At 40.2% G+C, this 17,619-nt stretch overlaps 1 protein-coding gene across 1 annotated transcript in view; it reads left to right on the forward strand.

Annotated features, from left to right (window-relative positions):
* Positions 1-858: 858 nt before the first annotated feature.
* ADARB2 (adenosine deaminase RNA specific B2 (inactive)) overlaps positions 859-17,619 on the forward strand; it is a 290,107-nt gene continuing 273,346 nt past the window's right edge. The window contains exon 1 of the mRNA XM_042817322.1: positions 859-958. Within this exon, the coding sequence (XP_042673256.1) occupies positions 859-958 (100 nt within the window). The remainder of the gene's footprint in view (positions 959-17,619) is intronic.

Here is a 17,619-nt window from a genome sequence, read left to right on the forward strand (position 1 = left end):
AGTGTAGCGGAGCACGTACCTTACAAACAAGTGGAGATTCAAGAGAAATCGCTACACTTAGCCTTCCGCGTAAGGCTTGCGGATCAGGGATCTTTCGACAGTAACTCATACTCTTTCCCTGGAAAAAATAAGCAGCGCAATTAGCGAACTAGTTAATAAGTGCTTGGTTGAGGAAGACGGCAGCAGCATTTCTGTGCTGCTGGAAGCAGAGTGTTCGGTGTCCACATGGTGTAAAGAGAGAAAGAAAAAAAGAGAGAGAGAGAGAGAAAGAAAGAAAAAAGAAAGAAAGGGGGGCTTGCAACCCTGTTTGCAGCATCTCTCCTCCCCTGCCGCCCCTCAGGGTTTCCCCGCATCGGGTGGCAGGACGCTGCCGTTTCCGCGGGGCCGCTCCGCGCGGCTCTCTGCCGGGAGCCGAGCACAGCCGGCAGCCCGTGGGGAGCGGAGTTTGGGGGCGAGGGCTGGCGGAGCTGATGTCAGAGCAGGGCGGCGGGAGCGATTGGGCTGCAGGAGACTTTGCAGCAGCAAATCCGCCCCCCCTCTCCCCCCCCCACCCCCCACCCCGCTCCGCTCCGCACCCCCTCCCTCACTCCTCGCGCTCTCCCTTCAAAGCGGCCGGGGTCGAGAAAGTCGCAGAGGTACCAAAAGTGGGCGCGGGGCCGGAGGAGCCGCGGCGGCCGCTCCCGCCCCCGAGCACCGCACGGCAGGGCCCGGCCCGTCGGGGCGGAGGCGCGACCCCACGCCGGGCAGCGCCGAGCGAGCGGCCCTCCCCTGCGCGCTATAAAAGCCGCCTCCAGAAAGAGAGGAAAGTCGGCAGGAGAAGAGCATCGCGGCGCGGTGCCGTTGCTCTCAGGTACGGGCATGACATCCGTCCTCGGCGGCAGCAGGGCGTCGGGAGGGCCGAGCGGGCAGCTGAAATGCAAGTCCAAGAGGAGGAGGAGGAGGAGATCGAAGAGGAAAGGTAAGAGGAATTTTGTTTCTTTTTCTTTTTCCCTTGATTTCCCCTCCCGCCCCCTCCTCTCTCTGCCCGTCTCCAGCCCGCACGTTGCCGCACGCTCCGGCTGCTCCTGCTCTTCTCGACTCTGGATGGCGCCCGCCGGCACCGGCCTCGACGGCCGCGCAGGGGCGACGATGCTTTCCTGTCCCGCGGGGCGAAACGGGGACCAGAGAGACCGCCGATCCCCCCGCCCTGTTGGCTCCCCTCCTCTCTTTGTTCGGGGCCGCGGCTGCGGTGCTGGCGAGGCGGAGCTGTCCCGGGTGCTGTTCCCTGGCTCCCCGGAGTCCCGCCGCGTCCCGCGGTGTCCCCGTGCCACCAGGCAGGACATGCCCGTGTGGAGCACGAAGCGGTGCGCAGCCTCTCGGCTGCAGGTGGTGACTCCAAAGCTCTCTCTCTTTTTTTTTTTTTTTTTTTTTTTTTTGTTTTCTTTTTTGGCGAGAAGGTCCGCCAAGTTCAGCTATTTTTGGTACTGTTCCGCTTCCCCTAGTGAAATACCTTTGCTAGGGAAGTACTATTTGTCATGAGCAAGAAAAGTAAAGCTACAGGATGTCACCGCAAAGGGAATATGCCCTAGATAAAAGCTATCTGAAGGCTGTCCTGTTTTTTCCTGTAGAGAGGATGACACACAACTGCCTGAGTTTTGATGTTTTGCCTGAAAAAGACAAAGTTAGCAGACAGTGAACACTACGGTAAAAGGAATGGATACAAGAAACAATGCCAGTTGCAGCGCATTAGGGCACAGCGATGCTAACTTCAAGTATTTATCTGAGCAGTAAATATCCCCCAACCTGTCATTTTCACAGTTACTAGAGGTTGACACAAGTTTCAGCTTGTCAAATGAAGCTGATACATTGGCTATATGATTTCTTCTTCTGATTCTAGAAATTCTGATTTATAGAGCACATTAGCTAACAGTCTTTTAATTATAGACTTGTGTTAAATCCAACAATCATGTTTCTGGATAACTTTTTAGAAATGCCAAAGAAGGTTTTGTGTGGTAACAAGTGAAAATATGTCAGATGCAGAATTCCAGACTCTAGTGCACAACTGCCACTATTTCAACTTTCACTTTGAACTCTATTTTCATAACCATACTAACAAACAGTGACCTGAGCACAAGCGAGAACAGCACACCTGCAGAAGCATTAATGCTTCTGGTATGTGTGTAGTCTTGATTTGCTGCTTCTCATCTTTAGTGTGCTCTAACATCCAGTGGTAAAGTGTGTTTTACGCTGTTTCAAAGCAAATATTAAAATAAGAAGCAAAGAGAGAGCACCCACACTCAGTGCCTTTAAATCTGCTTGTACGTAAGTTGCTCTCTGCAGGCTTTGTTATGGTTGTAGATGTTTGAGAAAAACAACTTTTGGGGGATTTACAAACTTAGCCTAACTACCCTTTGCTTGGCCAAGAGAAAAATGTGGCCAATTATGCATGCAGTGGAGAAAAGGTGCTTTGTTACGACAGAAAATCATGTGTCAATTTTCTTTCTAAGAAACAGACAGAAATGAAAGTCTTTTAGTAACACTTTTGCTGCTTTGTTTGTTGCCCTGTTTTGCCAAGATAAAGTGGAAGTTGAATGTCAAAAAAAAAAAAAAAAAAAAAAAAAAAAAAAAAAGAAACAAACACAAAAAAAAACCCTACACAAAACAAATGGAAATCTTGCTAAATAATAACCCGGTAAGTGACAGCTATTTGCAGAACACATAGCTGGATGCTAACGGCATTCTAAAAAGTATTTTTCTGGCCAGTGTCATTGAGAACGTGCACATGAAGAGTTTGTCTTTTTACTCCTTCAAACACACTGTTGGAACCACTCTACAACCAGGTAGTTACTATACTTGCTATTGGGAGAAATGCATGTGTTCGTGTTATTTTATTTTTCTTTTGTATGTAACCGCTGTATATAATCTTAAAACAAACAAAAAGAAAATACACATTCCTGCGAATTTGTGCTGGCAAAATTCCTCTAACTTGCGGCATGTCCAGTAAAAAACCTATTGGTTTTGATTATTGTGAAATCTTATTTATTTATCATATATTCCTATGCCTTTTTCTGATTGTATCTTGTGCAAAGGTGTTGTTTAACAACTAGCTCTCCTGGAAGTTCATCAAGAAAATGCTTATTAGGCTCACAAATTACTACATCTTCATGAGAATTAATATGGTCTGCACTAATCTGCAGTTCTGATTATTTAATAGATTGTATGAAAAATCCTTTTATAAAGTTGCAACTAAAGCACTTGCCCTTAACAGTTCTCCAGTACCTATTTTGTTAGACACACAGATACCTCTGGATACATGCATACAAAAATTGGTTCTTATTTTATGTTTAAATGGAGCAGTATCAGGGTAAGGAAATGAAATTATCTCTCACACCCCCACTCCTCAAGGAGGTGAGCTCTACAGATTATTTATACAATTTGATGTATTTTATTATATAAAATTTGTACTTAAAAACAAATGGAGACAATGTCTTTCAGTACATCTAAGAATGCACAGCAGTAGAAGTAAATATTATTCTCTATTTAATGCATTTTTCTTCTTCTATTTTACTTTCTATGGTTTTACTCATGTTTTTGTCCTCGGTGTGAATTATAGCTCCGTTTTTCTGTTTTTGCAATTTCCTTCATTCTCTGTATACCTGGATGCTCTCCTTTAGGAGTTTCTTGGGGGCAGAAAGCAAGTTCAGGCAAGGAGAACAAACAACATTCTTTGAATAGCTAAGTGTCTTTGTGTATTTATGATTTAAAAAACAAAACAAAACAAAACAAACAAAAAAAAAACCAACACCCAAAACAATAGAACCCATGTGCTGTTCTGGGAAAGACAGAGAGAGAATTTCCATATGTGCAAATTGAGAATTGAAGACACTGAGTGAGATTCCAGTATACAAAGACATAGCCTAGTAATTAATTTTCATGCACCTAATTTTTAGGTATATAAAATCTAGCAAATTATTGAGTATAAATATCTTGCCTTGAAGCATTAACATTAAATGTCCACTGGATATCATATTCCAAGCATATATTTGCCCAGAAATTCCATTCAATTTTACACTGCTTGCAGAAAGTATGTTAACAACACTCAAACGGTTGGATATTCACAGCTTTTGTTAAATTACTGGGGGTGTGTGGGGGGGGATATTTTATCATTAAAAAATAAATATTTAACTCTGAGTGGGAAATAAACTTCTTAATTTCTCAAAGACCTAATGAAAAATAAATGCAGCTGATTGCCAAAATATCCGCAGGCTAATTTCGTGCAAAAGTGGAAATGGGTATTTTATTCTCTCTTTATTTTTTTCTTTTCGTTTTGATATATGTGTATAAAATGACCAGAAGTTAAAAAGCTCCAACTAATGAGTTAATGAAATCCATTTGAAATATTAGGTCTGTAAAGAAAATTGTTAGATATGTGGGTTCTTGTGGTGTTTTCTCCAAGGTTTTGAAGCATGGCAGAGTATTGGCAGAATTCAATGCAGCGGCCTCCCCATGCTCTGTGCAAATTTGATAGCCTGCGGTACCAATTTTGAAAAGCAAGCTTGCTTTCTGAGATAAATGGTTAAAAGTAGACCAAACAAAAGCAGAGTTGCCATTCACTGATAACACTAAAAAGGCACACTTTGGCAGCTGCCCTTAACTTCTTAGAAATCAACACAGAGAAACTAAATATGAAATTGGTGACTGAGGATATGTCACTTCTTAGTTATTTTCCAGTGTAAAACAACAAGTAAGCCACCTCATTTGCAATACCTTTTTATAGAGCTAGAAATTAAAGTTAATTATAGAGAATGAGAGGGAATCAAGTATCCATGATGTGATGGAAAGCTTTGTCAGGGGTTGTTTTTGATAAAATGTGATATGAGATAAAAATTGACAGAATAAACTAAGAAAGGGCAGCAAGAACACGAGAGAGGCAAAACGATTGTGAAACAAAATTTCATGAAAAATTAATCAAATAGAAAGAGTGTGCTGAGGACAGAGGGAGGAAACCAGCTTGGTTCTTCATCATCCTGCAATGCCAAAGTAATAAATGAGAGTGTTTCATCTCGGCAAGGTTCAGGGACACAACTCTTTCCCCACAACAGGATTGTGTCGTGCCTCAAGATGTGTTCCGCTTATCTCATTCCCTGGCAGCTTGAGAGGAAGGGACTGAATTTAGTGATAAAATTAAATTGATTAAACCTTTATCCATCATCTAATTTGGTACCTTTCTTTTTTCTTTTCTTTTTTACTATTACTTCCAGTTTCTAGTGATCCGTGTAATGACAGCAATTTGAGATAGCATCAAGGACATTAGCTACAATGACTGAACTTAGATTTAGAATAAAAATATGGGATTCATGAGTCCATACCTAAATAGCAGACAATTAGGTTATAGTGCAGCTGTATCTTCCTAGCAACAGCACATAAGTGTGAGAACAATAAAATGGTGCATTTTACTTTAAGACAGAACAAAATATTTTGACTTTACTTCCAAGAGTAAATTATGTAAGCAGAAAAAGCAGTAACACAAATGTTGACCAGATCATAAATGAACAGCCACAATTATAGCCATTTTTGCCTTTTTGAACACAGGAATTTAGTCAGAGGTTTTGCTTTCTTCAGTAATGATTCACAGACACTGAAAGGTAGGGGTAGTGTATATAGTGTTGGAAATTGCCTTAGCATGCTTTAAAATTTTGTAGCTTCTCTATGATTTGGATAGTGAAATTCTCCTATTCGGTGATTCTTTACAGCTTTGCTTACAAATTCCTGTTTAAGAGATATTAACAGAGTTCTGAAAATACTTAATGGCAGCCCTTTATGAAGTGCTAGCCTACAAATGGAAAACCCCGCACTAAAAATTAAAGGTCACCTGAAATTGCCTTGTGAAATATCAGAGGTACCAAAGGTCCATGGAAACATTTTCTTAGGTTCTTTCAATTCTCTTCAGGTTAGCGAGTTGCATTAAAAAGGCAAGCATTAGAATATCTGTCTGATCTCCATTAATTGTACTACTTTTGAATTACTGCTGTCCAATATTGCCTTGGTTTTGCAAGTGGTAATGAACCTGAATTGATTCCTGTGTTCACTGCTAACTATCTCTACAACCTTTCAGGCAGTTTAGCTTTTTTTCCCATGTAAACTATTAGTTATCCAGACAAAAAAGCTGATATGCATCAGTAGATAGATTATTCTCAAGGCATTTGTGATGAACTTGACATTTATTTGCGTGTAAAACTGCCTGGTTTGCCTGCAAATCATGTAACTTCTAGCAGGGCTTGCATTTCTTCTCTGACTTTTGTTTCCTGGTGCATGAATTTTAAACGAAGCAGTCAACCCAGAGGTGTTCTAACAGCATGTTGTGTTATGTAATATATTACAAAGACCACTTTGTTAACTGGTAGAAACAGCTTGTCAGCTCATACTAATAGGCAGCCCTCCCTGAGTCATAAAGTAACCAAATTTAATGCCTGAACAGAAAGCATTTAAATGGGCAGTGTTATCATTGTTGCTCAGTTGGTCTCAAATTTCTTGCTTCTTAAAATGGATTTGAAATATGAAGCGTATTTTGGGGCTCTGAGTTAACAACACCTGTTGAGATGAAGGACTGGTCGTTGCTGTGGATGGTTTGTGGAAATCTCTGCTAACCAAAGTGTGGTAATGAGGGAAGCGCAGAGCAGGGCCGGGTGCGTGAACAGTGTGGCTAATGTTGAGGATGTTATGGTGTCATTAGCAAATGAAAGGTATGTTCTTGCAGAGTGCTTTCTGCTTCATCTGGGTGTTCTGGCTCAAAAATGTATACTAGAAACATTGAGGATTCAGAGGCATATGGCAAAGGGATTAGAGATGTGTAAAACTTAAGCAGAAGAAAATTGATGAGATTTATATTGTTTACTTTGGAGATAAACATAAGAAGGAATACAGCAAAAAACCATATTATTGAAGGAAAGATTACAAAGAAAGTAAACTGGCTACTCTGATTTATTCCCGATTTATTTATTTACAAAGATAAAAGCCTTTAAGGAAGCTGAATTTCAGCACATTTCAAAGGAGAGAAGGACTTCCTTCTGAGACAGCACATAGGTGGCCTGTGGGACTCAATGCTTCCAGGTACGAAAAAACAAAACTTACGTATGTGTAAGGAGAGGAGGCACTTGATTAGCTCAGTTGAGAATAAAGATAAAAAGTTTGCTGCTCACTTCAGTGAATGCAGGTTTGGGCTTTATTTTGGATGTACCAGGAAGGATTTGTTAGTTTGTTTTTTAGTATGAGTTATGAATCCTCTCTTTCAGGAAGCTATCTGGCATGGATTAAAGGGAAAGGTGGTTTGTAGGTGGTTTATTCCCCAGATCACTACTGGGCTGGCACTGAGCGGCCGCCTTTGTGCCTTCCGACACTGTGGAGAACTGCTGGAGGGAAAGAGATGTATTTTCTTGCTTTTCCTGATGACTCGTTCAGTCCTTGCCCTTTCTGTTACCACTCATTTCCCTGTATGTAAAGACAGACCAAAATTCCCAATCTCCTTGATGCCATGGATAGTTTAGAAGGATGACAAATAGTAATATCCCTCCCTCCTTCTTATTCCCTTGGAAAAAGGAACAAAGAAGTGGGATATTGACAATAAGCCATGCAACCACACGATGATTTGTTAAGCAGAAGAAAGCTAGAAAGCCTGTTACTGATGTGACTGTGAGTGCACTGCTGCGAGATGAATGCTGTGCACGGGAGATGGCTCCCACAGACAGGGATTGTCTTTGTGCCGATGTGGGATGGAGCTGTACCAACCATCACAACCCATGGTGCAGCCATGCCACTTTTGAGTGCTGTGTCTGAAGTCTACCATATGCAGCGGTGGTGCTTCACATGCATTTTGGGAAGCAGTGAGCAATAAGCAGATCTCAGTGAACTCCTTCTTGAGATGTGGTGCTTTTCTTATTTTTTTCCCCATTTTTACATCAACCTTAGGAGGTGCTCAAATTTATTAGCAGAGTCACCTTTCTCTGCCTGCTAATGAAACATCAGCATGAAGAGTCAATGCTGCTTGGAAGTATAGGGTGAAATAAGTTGTATTTGACAGACATTTTATCTCCATCTCCAAATTTACACACAACTGATTTTATGTGACTGCCTGCATCTTACCTTGTGCAATGGCTACTTGTTCCTTAAATAGCAAGGTTTAAAAAAATGATGGCCAACTCTAATAATGCTTACCTTTATGTGAGGTCTGATGCTGCTTCCCTTGCAACCAGTAAAATTATAATTGAAAATTCTCCACACGAGTTGGGGGGCAGAACTGTGTTGCTCTATATATGTGTATTTGCGCTGAAATATTTCTGTACAAAATAGGGACTTTTGTGGCCTTCTCTGTCTATTTGTGTCAAAACAATGAGCATACTAAACACCATTTTCTGTTAGACAATGTATATCAAATCCTGTGAAATCCCCCGAAAATATTTTCTTTAGGAATTTTTATATTAAGCTGAATAATTTTGTTCAGAGATGTAAAGATAAAATCCATTTCTAGCATGTGTATATCTATGCAGATCCATCCATACGTTCATGTTGTGTGAATTTGCAATTTTGAATACATAGGCATATATGTAGACATTCTCGTAAGATTTCTGTATTATTTCTGTCCTTGTAATACCAGCAGTCTTACAGACAAATCACAAAGACACAGCTGCGTAACAATTACAAGATTATTATTTTTTAATTGCAAAATAAGTAAGTGAAAGAAATTTCTTACAATCCAGATTTTTCAGTATATTTCTATGTTCTATTTTTGAATATATGTCTTCTGAGTAGCTGAGTAATTCAGAATGGCAAAGACAGAAACACTTGTGCAGAAGCCTGTAGTATTCATGTCAGGAAACCTCAAATGTTCATCAAAAAAGGTGGATTTGGTCTGAAAGTTGCTTTTGTGCTGATCTTTCTCCAGCTGATTTTCATGGAAAAACTGTCACGGCTGGGCACAGAAGCTACGTTGAGCTGGTGCTCTTTGTCACATCCATGCCAGCAGACATGGCACACAATGCCAGGCAAAAATGCCTATGGATCCTTCAGCAATATTTAACTTAAATTAACGTTCATTAGCTGATTTCCAGGCTGTAATCTTGTCTCCCTCATGCCAACCATGAATTGCTGTTTATATGCTCACATGAATGGCAATTTTGGGCGGTAAGGGGCAGAGCCACAGTGGTCTGTGTTGCTTCCATTGTTGAGCAGCGCAGATAGTAATTAAATTGGAGCTCAGCTCTTGCTGCTTGTGGATGGAGGAGTTTAAAAGACGCAGTACAAAAAGAGGCAGTTCTCTGCTATCACTGACAGCAGGTTTCCTCCAGCTGCAACTGTTGCAAAGAGTATTGATTGATCTGTGTTTATCATTTATTTATGCTAAAGCATCTGATGCGCGTCTGTAAAATCTGTTATTTCTAAAATCGAGATATTTGGCTCGTTTTCAAACCACATTCACAAAAAAAAAACAAAACAAAACAAAAAAAAAAACAGCTTTTGCAGATGTATGGCAGACATTTGCTTTACCCAGTGCTGTGCCCAACAGGAGCACTTTTTGTGCCCTCAGCTGAAATCCATAAGCGCATTTGATGATTTTTTTTTCTTTTTTTTTTTTTTTTAGAAATAAAAGTTTCACTGTGCAAACTCTTTAGATTTTGTATGCAGACAGGAAGAGGGGAGGTACAGTGTTCAAACATAAATTTAAAGTATAACAATTCAAAAGCAAGAGTTACTGGGATAACTTCTACCCTGACTATAATACTTCTGTTCTGCAGGTTTGTTTTTTAAAAGAAAAATTTTTCAGTTCCTGCATGTTAAAATATGAAGAGTAAGTTGTAAGGTAGAAATAGGTAGCACAACACAAAATTATCCCAGTTCCCACAACATGGTTAATAGGTGTCAAAGAATAAATAGGGGGAATTTAAAAAAATATATGTTTTTGCTTAGTCTGAAATGAAACAGCCCTTGGCAGTTGAGCAGTGTGATTTGTAATAGATGCAGCTTAACAGGACACTGCTTTTTAGATTTGCCAGCACAGGTACAATTTTAACCACTGCTAAATGGTTCAGGGTTAGAAACCACAGAAAAAAGTTTTCCTGAGGACAGTTCTTAAGTTTGCTCTTTCATGATGCAAGACACATTGAATTAATTTTTGCCCTTCCCTTTGAATAACCCCAGCTAACCATTGCCAGCAAGGACTCTCATTGCCTAGAGCCACCCAAATGCACCCATCACAGCACCACATAGCTTAACACTGCCACAGTGGGACCTTGCTATGCCACAGCTCGACCCCATGCATATCCACCCCATGGGGCTAGTGGGCAAGCAGAGCTGTCTCTGCCACCGTACACCAGCAGGGTTGTTCGCTCAGCTTCTCCCTGACTGCCCAGAGGCCTCTCTGTTTACTCCATTTTTAAATATACTGTCTGCTTTTACTTTATTTTTTTATTTTTGATTTTACTTTTTACTTTATTTTTAGATACAGAAATGCATGGGAACAGATTTTTCAAAATATGATCTAAATTTCATAGCTATAATTTCCATTAAAATTTTTAATTACAATGCCTACAGTATAGTTCATCAGTTTGGGATGTGCATGTCCTCCTTGGAGGACCAGGAGATTTTTTCATTAAAGCTGAGACCATTGTAAATTGATTGTAACATTTAACCATAAGATAAATCTCTGACTAAAATATAGGAGATGATTCTAAGTTAAAAAAAAAAAAAAAAAAAAAAAGCCAAAAGCCCTGTTTTTTGAGTCTAGAGAAGCAATTCTAAAAGTTATAACAATTTTTAGCAAATAAACAAACAAAAAACTATTTCCCAAGCAACATTATTTTAACTTTGCCTCAAAAAACTCCAAGCCACCATCAATGAATGCCATAAAATGAAATGAAAGCAAGAAGCAACAAATTACAAATTATTTTGGATCTTATAGAGTGCTTTTTATAAGGAGACTGTGAATTAAACACTGTAGAAAACATCTCTATCTTTTATATTAATGATTAAAATAAGTGCAAAGGCTACAAAAAGCCACTTCTAAACTAATACTGAATGTATGCTACCCGGAAGATCCATGTGTTTATCACATTTGCACTTTCTGAATTTGATTCACTCTTTATTGGAACACCTCCACTTCTTGTCATTATCTCCTTGCATGTATCCTCACTTTATCCATACAGATTACAGAAACTAATGTTTATGGGAGATTGGTGATTGGATCAGACTAATATCTCACAACAGGTTTCTGGGGTAGTGTGTGGCAAAGTCACTTCCTCAGGCAGGCTCAGAAAAGCAGTAAAGAGTGAGTAACAAGATCTGCATACAGATATACAGGTGCTTAAATTTTCTGTGGAATCAGAAAAGAAACAAGAAGCTGTTATTGTTTTCCTGAAATTTTTTCACATATAAAGAAGTTCCTAATCCACATGACTGTTGAAACATATTATTTAAGACCTGGTCTAATTCTGTTTTAACTTATCTAAACTGATCCTAGCATTTGCTGGTCTGAATAAATGTTTCTGTGCCACTGGCACATGAAGCTGCTGCCCGTGCTTTTTAGACAAAAATGGAGATAACAAAAAATCAAGGTATGGGGCTAAGATTAATTTTCAAATCGTGATGGTAGCAAAAACAATGTTTGTAGGCTGTAGGGTGGAAGCAGTGGTTTGTTAATCTCAGTATTAACTCATTTGACTTCTGTTGATTTGCCCCGGGCTCTATTGTGAATGTTGGTGTGGGGCAAGTACCTGCCTACAGCCCACAACAACACATGACATTCCATCTGTCACTGCCCTGTGCTCCAGCAGGTATCCATGAGTTTATGCATTGGAGAACAGGTGCAGATTATTCACTGAAACTTGTACAGCAAAAGAGACTCATCAGCGATCACTTATGATCCTCATGGATCCTTTCCAATTCAGGACAATCTATGAGTCTATGATCACCAGCATGGTCCAGGCATAAGCATGAGGATTGGGCATGAGATGGGACATCTTCAATATATCAGTAACCAAAATCATGGTGTGAGGGTAACAGCAAAACAGTCCCTGACTGAGTGTGGGAACCTGGAGTCTGTCAGTCCTGTCTAACAGCTTGCCTCTGATGAATGTTGACAGTGTATTACATAATTTTCCCTGCAACAGCTTGTTTCAAAAACTTTTCCCAGTAATGTAGATTGTAGAATTTTGTTTTGACTGTGTTAGTGCATATTCATTAGATAAAAGCCTAGACAATTACTGTGATAGTTTCAGTAGCAGGTGGAACATGTTTTAGGATTTGATGGGCATGGGATTTGTTGGAATAATCTCAGAGAAATTTGGAGGATTATTTTTATGATGGGGGGTTGTATGAAAAGTGAGAATGTAAGCAGATTGGAAGGTGATTTCATTATGTTTTTACATTAGTTTGCTTTTACCATTTTAAATCTAGAATAAGTTCATACTTTGAACAAATAAATGTCTCTTAGGGTAAGCAGTGAACCACACAGATAAATGCTGCCTAAACAACATAGCTTAAAATTTCATAAATAGTACGCAGCAGTATTTCTAAAGGGATATGATTTTATTGTGTTCATTTTCCAAAACAGTAAAAGGAACTAGGAAAAATGTTTTCTGTCTTCACTTCTACAATGATCATTGTCATCTATTATGTACATTAAGGTTATAGCTTAATTTTTGTTGAGTAGGTAATAATTCAGAAAATATTGCATCAACGCTGCTTGTTGTGAATTTGCAACCAAAAGAACAATTTCCTTTTTTGTTTCCAATAGAAAAGAAAGATTGAGAGCAGAGTCAAGATGAAGAGAATAGGAGCCTGATCCTGTTTTGTCACGTGGGATTCCCTCTTTTTCAGGAGGACTGGGCTCTACTGCTTACAGGGACCTTCATTCCATGGGTGGCCATTCTCCCGTAGGTGGTCACATTGTCTTCACTGATCTCAGTGGTAATTTTTATATGGGTTAGGATCATGACAACTGGCATTGGCAGCAATACATCACTGCCAAATTAGAATTTCTAAAAGAAAACAAGAAAGTTAAAATTGCACGTTCAGGAAAGCAATTTATTTACTTCCTACATTATAGCAACAGAATTTAACATTACAGGAGGTTTAAAAATACATTTGCATAACACAGAAGTTATCAGTCTAGACTCCCCATCTGTTGAATGCCTCGTCAGTAAGTAGCTGTAGCACTTCGGTATTTGACATAAACATCATGTAAAAAATGATAATAATTTCTCTTCACTATTCTGCTACTAATGAAACTTCAAAGCCATGAATGCATATGTTTATATTAATTTCTATTTATATACTTATACACAGACACTAGCACTATGCATATTAATGTGCCAATATGTGCTCCAGCATTGCGTACGTTAACTTACATGCATATTCATATAAAGGGCTGAGCTTGATGGAAGCTTTCTCCTTAGCTTCATACAGACCTTGAATCAAACCCTTAGTTTTTAATAAATATTGGGCCAAATTTCCAGGAATTCTTTTGGTTCATTGTTACTTTTGCATTTGTTTTTTCTTAAGCATAAGTTTTGCATACAGGTGTTCCTCTGTTGACTCTGTAGTGCTTCCACATACTCTTGTCCATTCTCCTTTGTCTCTGTTGTTTTCAGTGTGCTTTAATCGTGCACTGTAATCTCCTATTCTGTTATAACTGATTAATTAGCAGCCTCTCCAATTCAGGCTCTGAATCGTTCTCTTATGCTCAGATCATTTATAACCTTAGCTGAAAAGACAAGATTGAACATCTCCCTTGCAATTCATCTCTTTGCTTTGTGTAACTACCATGATTATTGTTTATTCTTTATTATGAGTGGGTTTTTCTAAGGATGAAATGTTAACTCTCTGTTATCTTGGCTCTTAACCTGCAATTAAATCCAATCAGATAGGCTGATGGGAAATAATGGAAAGTCAGAGAATCCACCACTCATGTTTCTTCATAGGTTTGGGAACTTCAAATGTCCACTTTTTTTTCCCAAAGATTAATTTGCTACTAGAAGAATTGAATGACAAATCAATCATTTTGCAGAGCTTTCATTTGCTCATAATCTCAAATTTTCTTTACAGAAATGTGGGATAGAAGCATGCATATATTTGTATGTGTGAAAAGTAAACAAATCTGACATTTTGCTTGAACATTAGGATGCAAAAATCTATGGTTTTCAGAAAATCACATCACAGGACCTGCACGTGTTCCAGTAGCCTTGGCTGCAGCAGATGCAGAGCTGGACAGCCCAGGGAAAGAGCTGTGTCCCAGGAGGATGGGCTGGGCAGAAGCTGGTGGTTCAGGTAACACACCCAAGGGGACAGAAGGCAGTGGCAACACAGCTGAAATGCATGTCCTTAACAAAGAGAATGCAGGCTGCAGGACTTCTGGTGGCAGAGATCTGTCCTCCACAGCAGATCATATCTGAACTTCCCTCAACTCTTTGTCCAGATTTCCTTGTGAAGTTCAGTGTTCATAGCTTGTGTAGGAAGCATTTTTCTCCATTACATTTGCCCTATGCATATTTTTTGAAGCAGATGGGGTCAAGATATCAAGAGATTGAAGGGGCATCAAATACCCATTTGCAATGATCTATTTCAAGCAGGAAACCATGAGAGCACAACATGAAGGAATAGCGGAGGAGAAATTTTACTGAGACAGTTTTTCAGGACAGACAGAATAGTGAAGGATAAAATATTTCTTTGCTCCCCCCACCTACTGTCCCAGTCACCCTGTCAAGCACCAGCTAGCAACACAAAGATTTATTTCTCTAGAATGAACTGGCTGTCTCCAGGTGTCACAGAATTTATGCAGCAATTGCTTGTTTACTTTTTACTGCAGTTAGTGCCCATGTGGAGTTCTCTGCCCCCATGATGCCCTTCTGGACTACTCCGTCCAGGTTTGGGGCCCCCAGTACAGGAAAGAGCCGTTGGTGCAGGTCCAGAGGAGGGTGACAAAGATGATTAGAGGTCTGGAGCACCTCTCCTATGAAAGACAGGCTGAGGGAGCGGCTTTTTCAGCCTTCAGAAGAGAAGGCTGAGAGAAGATCTCATTACAACCTTTCAGTATTTAAAAATGGATTATAAACAAGAAGGGAATCGACTTTTTACTCTGGTAGATAGTGATAGGACAAGGGGGAATGGTTTTAAGCTCAAGGAGGGAAGGTTTAGGTTAGATGTCAGGAGGAAGATCTTCACAGGCAGAGTGGTGAGGGCTGGCACGGGCTGCCCAGCCAGGCTGTGGATGCCCCATCTCTGGAGGTATTCAAGACCCAGTTGGATGGAGCTCTGGGCAACCTGGTCTAGTACCATATCTGGAGGTTGATGGCCAATTGTAGCAGGCGAGTTGGAACTTCGTGATCCTTAGGGTCCATTCCAACCCACCATTCTATGATTCCATAGATATTTGTAAAAATAGAAAGAAAACAGCATCCAATTTTATTAACTGTTTTGTTGTTGTTGTTGTTGTTGTTTGTTTGTTTCTTTTCACAGCTTTATGTGATTATCCAGGAGCTTTTAGGGAACTATATAAAAATATATATTTTCAAAAATGAATAAGAAAAAGCATGTGCATAGAGCTTCATCTCAACTAGAATAAGAAATGTGAGGTGCCTTTCTGGAGCTGTGATTCCAATTTGCTGGCTTCCCAAAGAGCACAGAACAAGTGTGTCTGTGACCAATGGAGCCCATGACGTATTTTAAGACTGTCTCCAGCACTTGTTTCATTCTCCAGGAAGAACTAATTTGAAATATTCCAGCATACCTTTCTGGAGATACGGCACATTTCTCTCCTGATTGACTCTGTTTGCTGTTTGTTTTTGTAAAGATCTCCTCACTTTCAGATATTTAATCACTTACAGCCTCATAGTGACCAGATGCACACTTCTCCTCTCAGCCTCTGCTACGCTGATTGGTCCCCTCAGCTGGTGTCATAGAATCATAGAATCCTTAGAGTTCAAAAGGGACCTTTAAAGGACATCTAGTCCAACTCCCCTGCAATGAACAGGGACATGCACAGCTAGATCAGGTTGCCCAGGGCCTGATCCAGCCTCAACTTGAAAGTCTCCAGGGATGGAGCATCAACCACATCTCTAGGCAACCTGCTGCAGTGCCTCACTACCCTCATTGTAAAAGATTTTTTCCTTATATCTAATCTAAATCTATATTCTTTGAGCTTGAAGTTATTTCCCTTTGTTCTATCACCACAGATCCTGCTAAAGAGTCTGTCCTCTTCTTTCCTGTAGCTTCCCTTTAGCTATTGAAAGGCTGCTCTCAGGTCACCTCAGAGCCTTCTCTTCACCAGGCCAGGCTCTCTCAGCCTGTCATCATAGGAGAGGTGTTCCATCCCTTGGATCATTTTTGTCTCTTTCCTCTGGATATGCTCCAACAGGTCTATATACCTCCTGTATTGAGGACTCCACATCTGTAGTAGCATGCAGTACTCCAGGTGAGGCCTCACCAGTACAGAGACAGGATTACCTCCTTTGACCTGCTGGCCAAACTTCATTTGATGCACCTGGATACAGGTGGCTTTCTGGGCTACAAGGGTACATTGCTGGCTCATGTCCAGCTTTCCATCCACCAGTATCCCCAGATCTTTTTCAGCAAGACTGCACTCAGTCCTTTAATCCCCCAGCTTCTATTGGTAGTGAGGTTTGCCTTGACCCAGGTGCAAGATCTTGCATTTAGATTTGTTGAACATCATAAAGTTCACCTGGGCCCACTGCTGAAGCTTGTCTAGGTCTCTCTAGATGGCATCCCATCCCTCTGGTGTGTTGACTGTCTTTGGGCAGCACTGCATCAGGAAGGAGCTGTTGACTGATGCAACTTGGTTAGGCTAAATTTGAGGGCAACAAAACATTTCTTTAGGACCCATAATGTCTCAAGAATTGATGGTGCTTGGTAAAGATGAGCTGCCGAAATGTTGAGGTGGTCATGAGATGGTGCAAATACAGCTAGTCTCCCGGAAAGCACTTGCACTTAGAGTGATTACAGATGTGTTCCTAGCTGGGGAGCCCTGCAGCTGTGTTTACCCTTTGTCTTCTGCTGGTATGATGGCGACAAGGTGGCCTGGTGGTGCTCCCAGCCCTATCAGCAAGGAGGATGTGTGTTTAGCCTGGTGTTCATATGAGGCTTGGGGGCAGGTTCTCACACCTACAAAATAGATTTCTAATAAAGGAAATTCTATTTTGAAATTAGTAGTGCTGAAACTTAAAATTAACTTTTCCTTTATTACTAGGACATATTTTTAGGTCCCAACTCACGTCTCATGGAAGCGCAGTCCTCCCACAGCTATGCTGAAGGGCAAGGTGTTACAATTTCCAGAAAAAGATGTTACCCAAGATCTTGAATATTTACATCCTTTGCTTTTTATAAAATACATCCACTGGTTTTAGGCCTGTATGTGGCTTTGAAACAGTGAAAAAGTATGAAATGCTATGCTTTATTTCCCTGTCACTTGATCTTCATTTTGAATTTGGCTGTGTGAAAGAGATCTTTGCTTGAATGTATGTGCTGCAAGTTGAAAAAAAAAAAAAAAAAAAACAAATAAACAAACAAACAAACTCTAAAGCATAGTCCAAAATTGCTCTAAAATAAATTTAGGTCTTTCTTTATTTTTTGCAATCT

Source organism: Centrocercus urophasianus, unplaced genomic scaffold (genome assembly GCF_019232065.1).
Source record: "Centrocercus urophasianus isolate 14NV4802_14NV808 unplaced genomic scaffold, USGS_Curo_1.0 seq_16, whole genome shotgun sequence".
Lineage (NCBI taxonomy): Eukaryota > Metazoa > Chordata > Aves > Galliformes > Phasianidae > Centrocercus > Centrocercus urophasianus.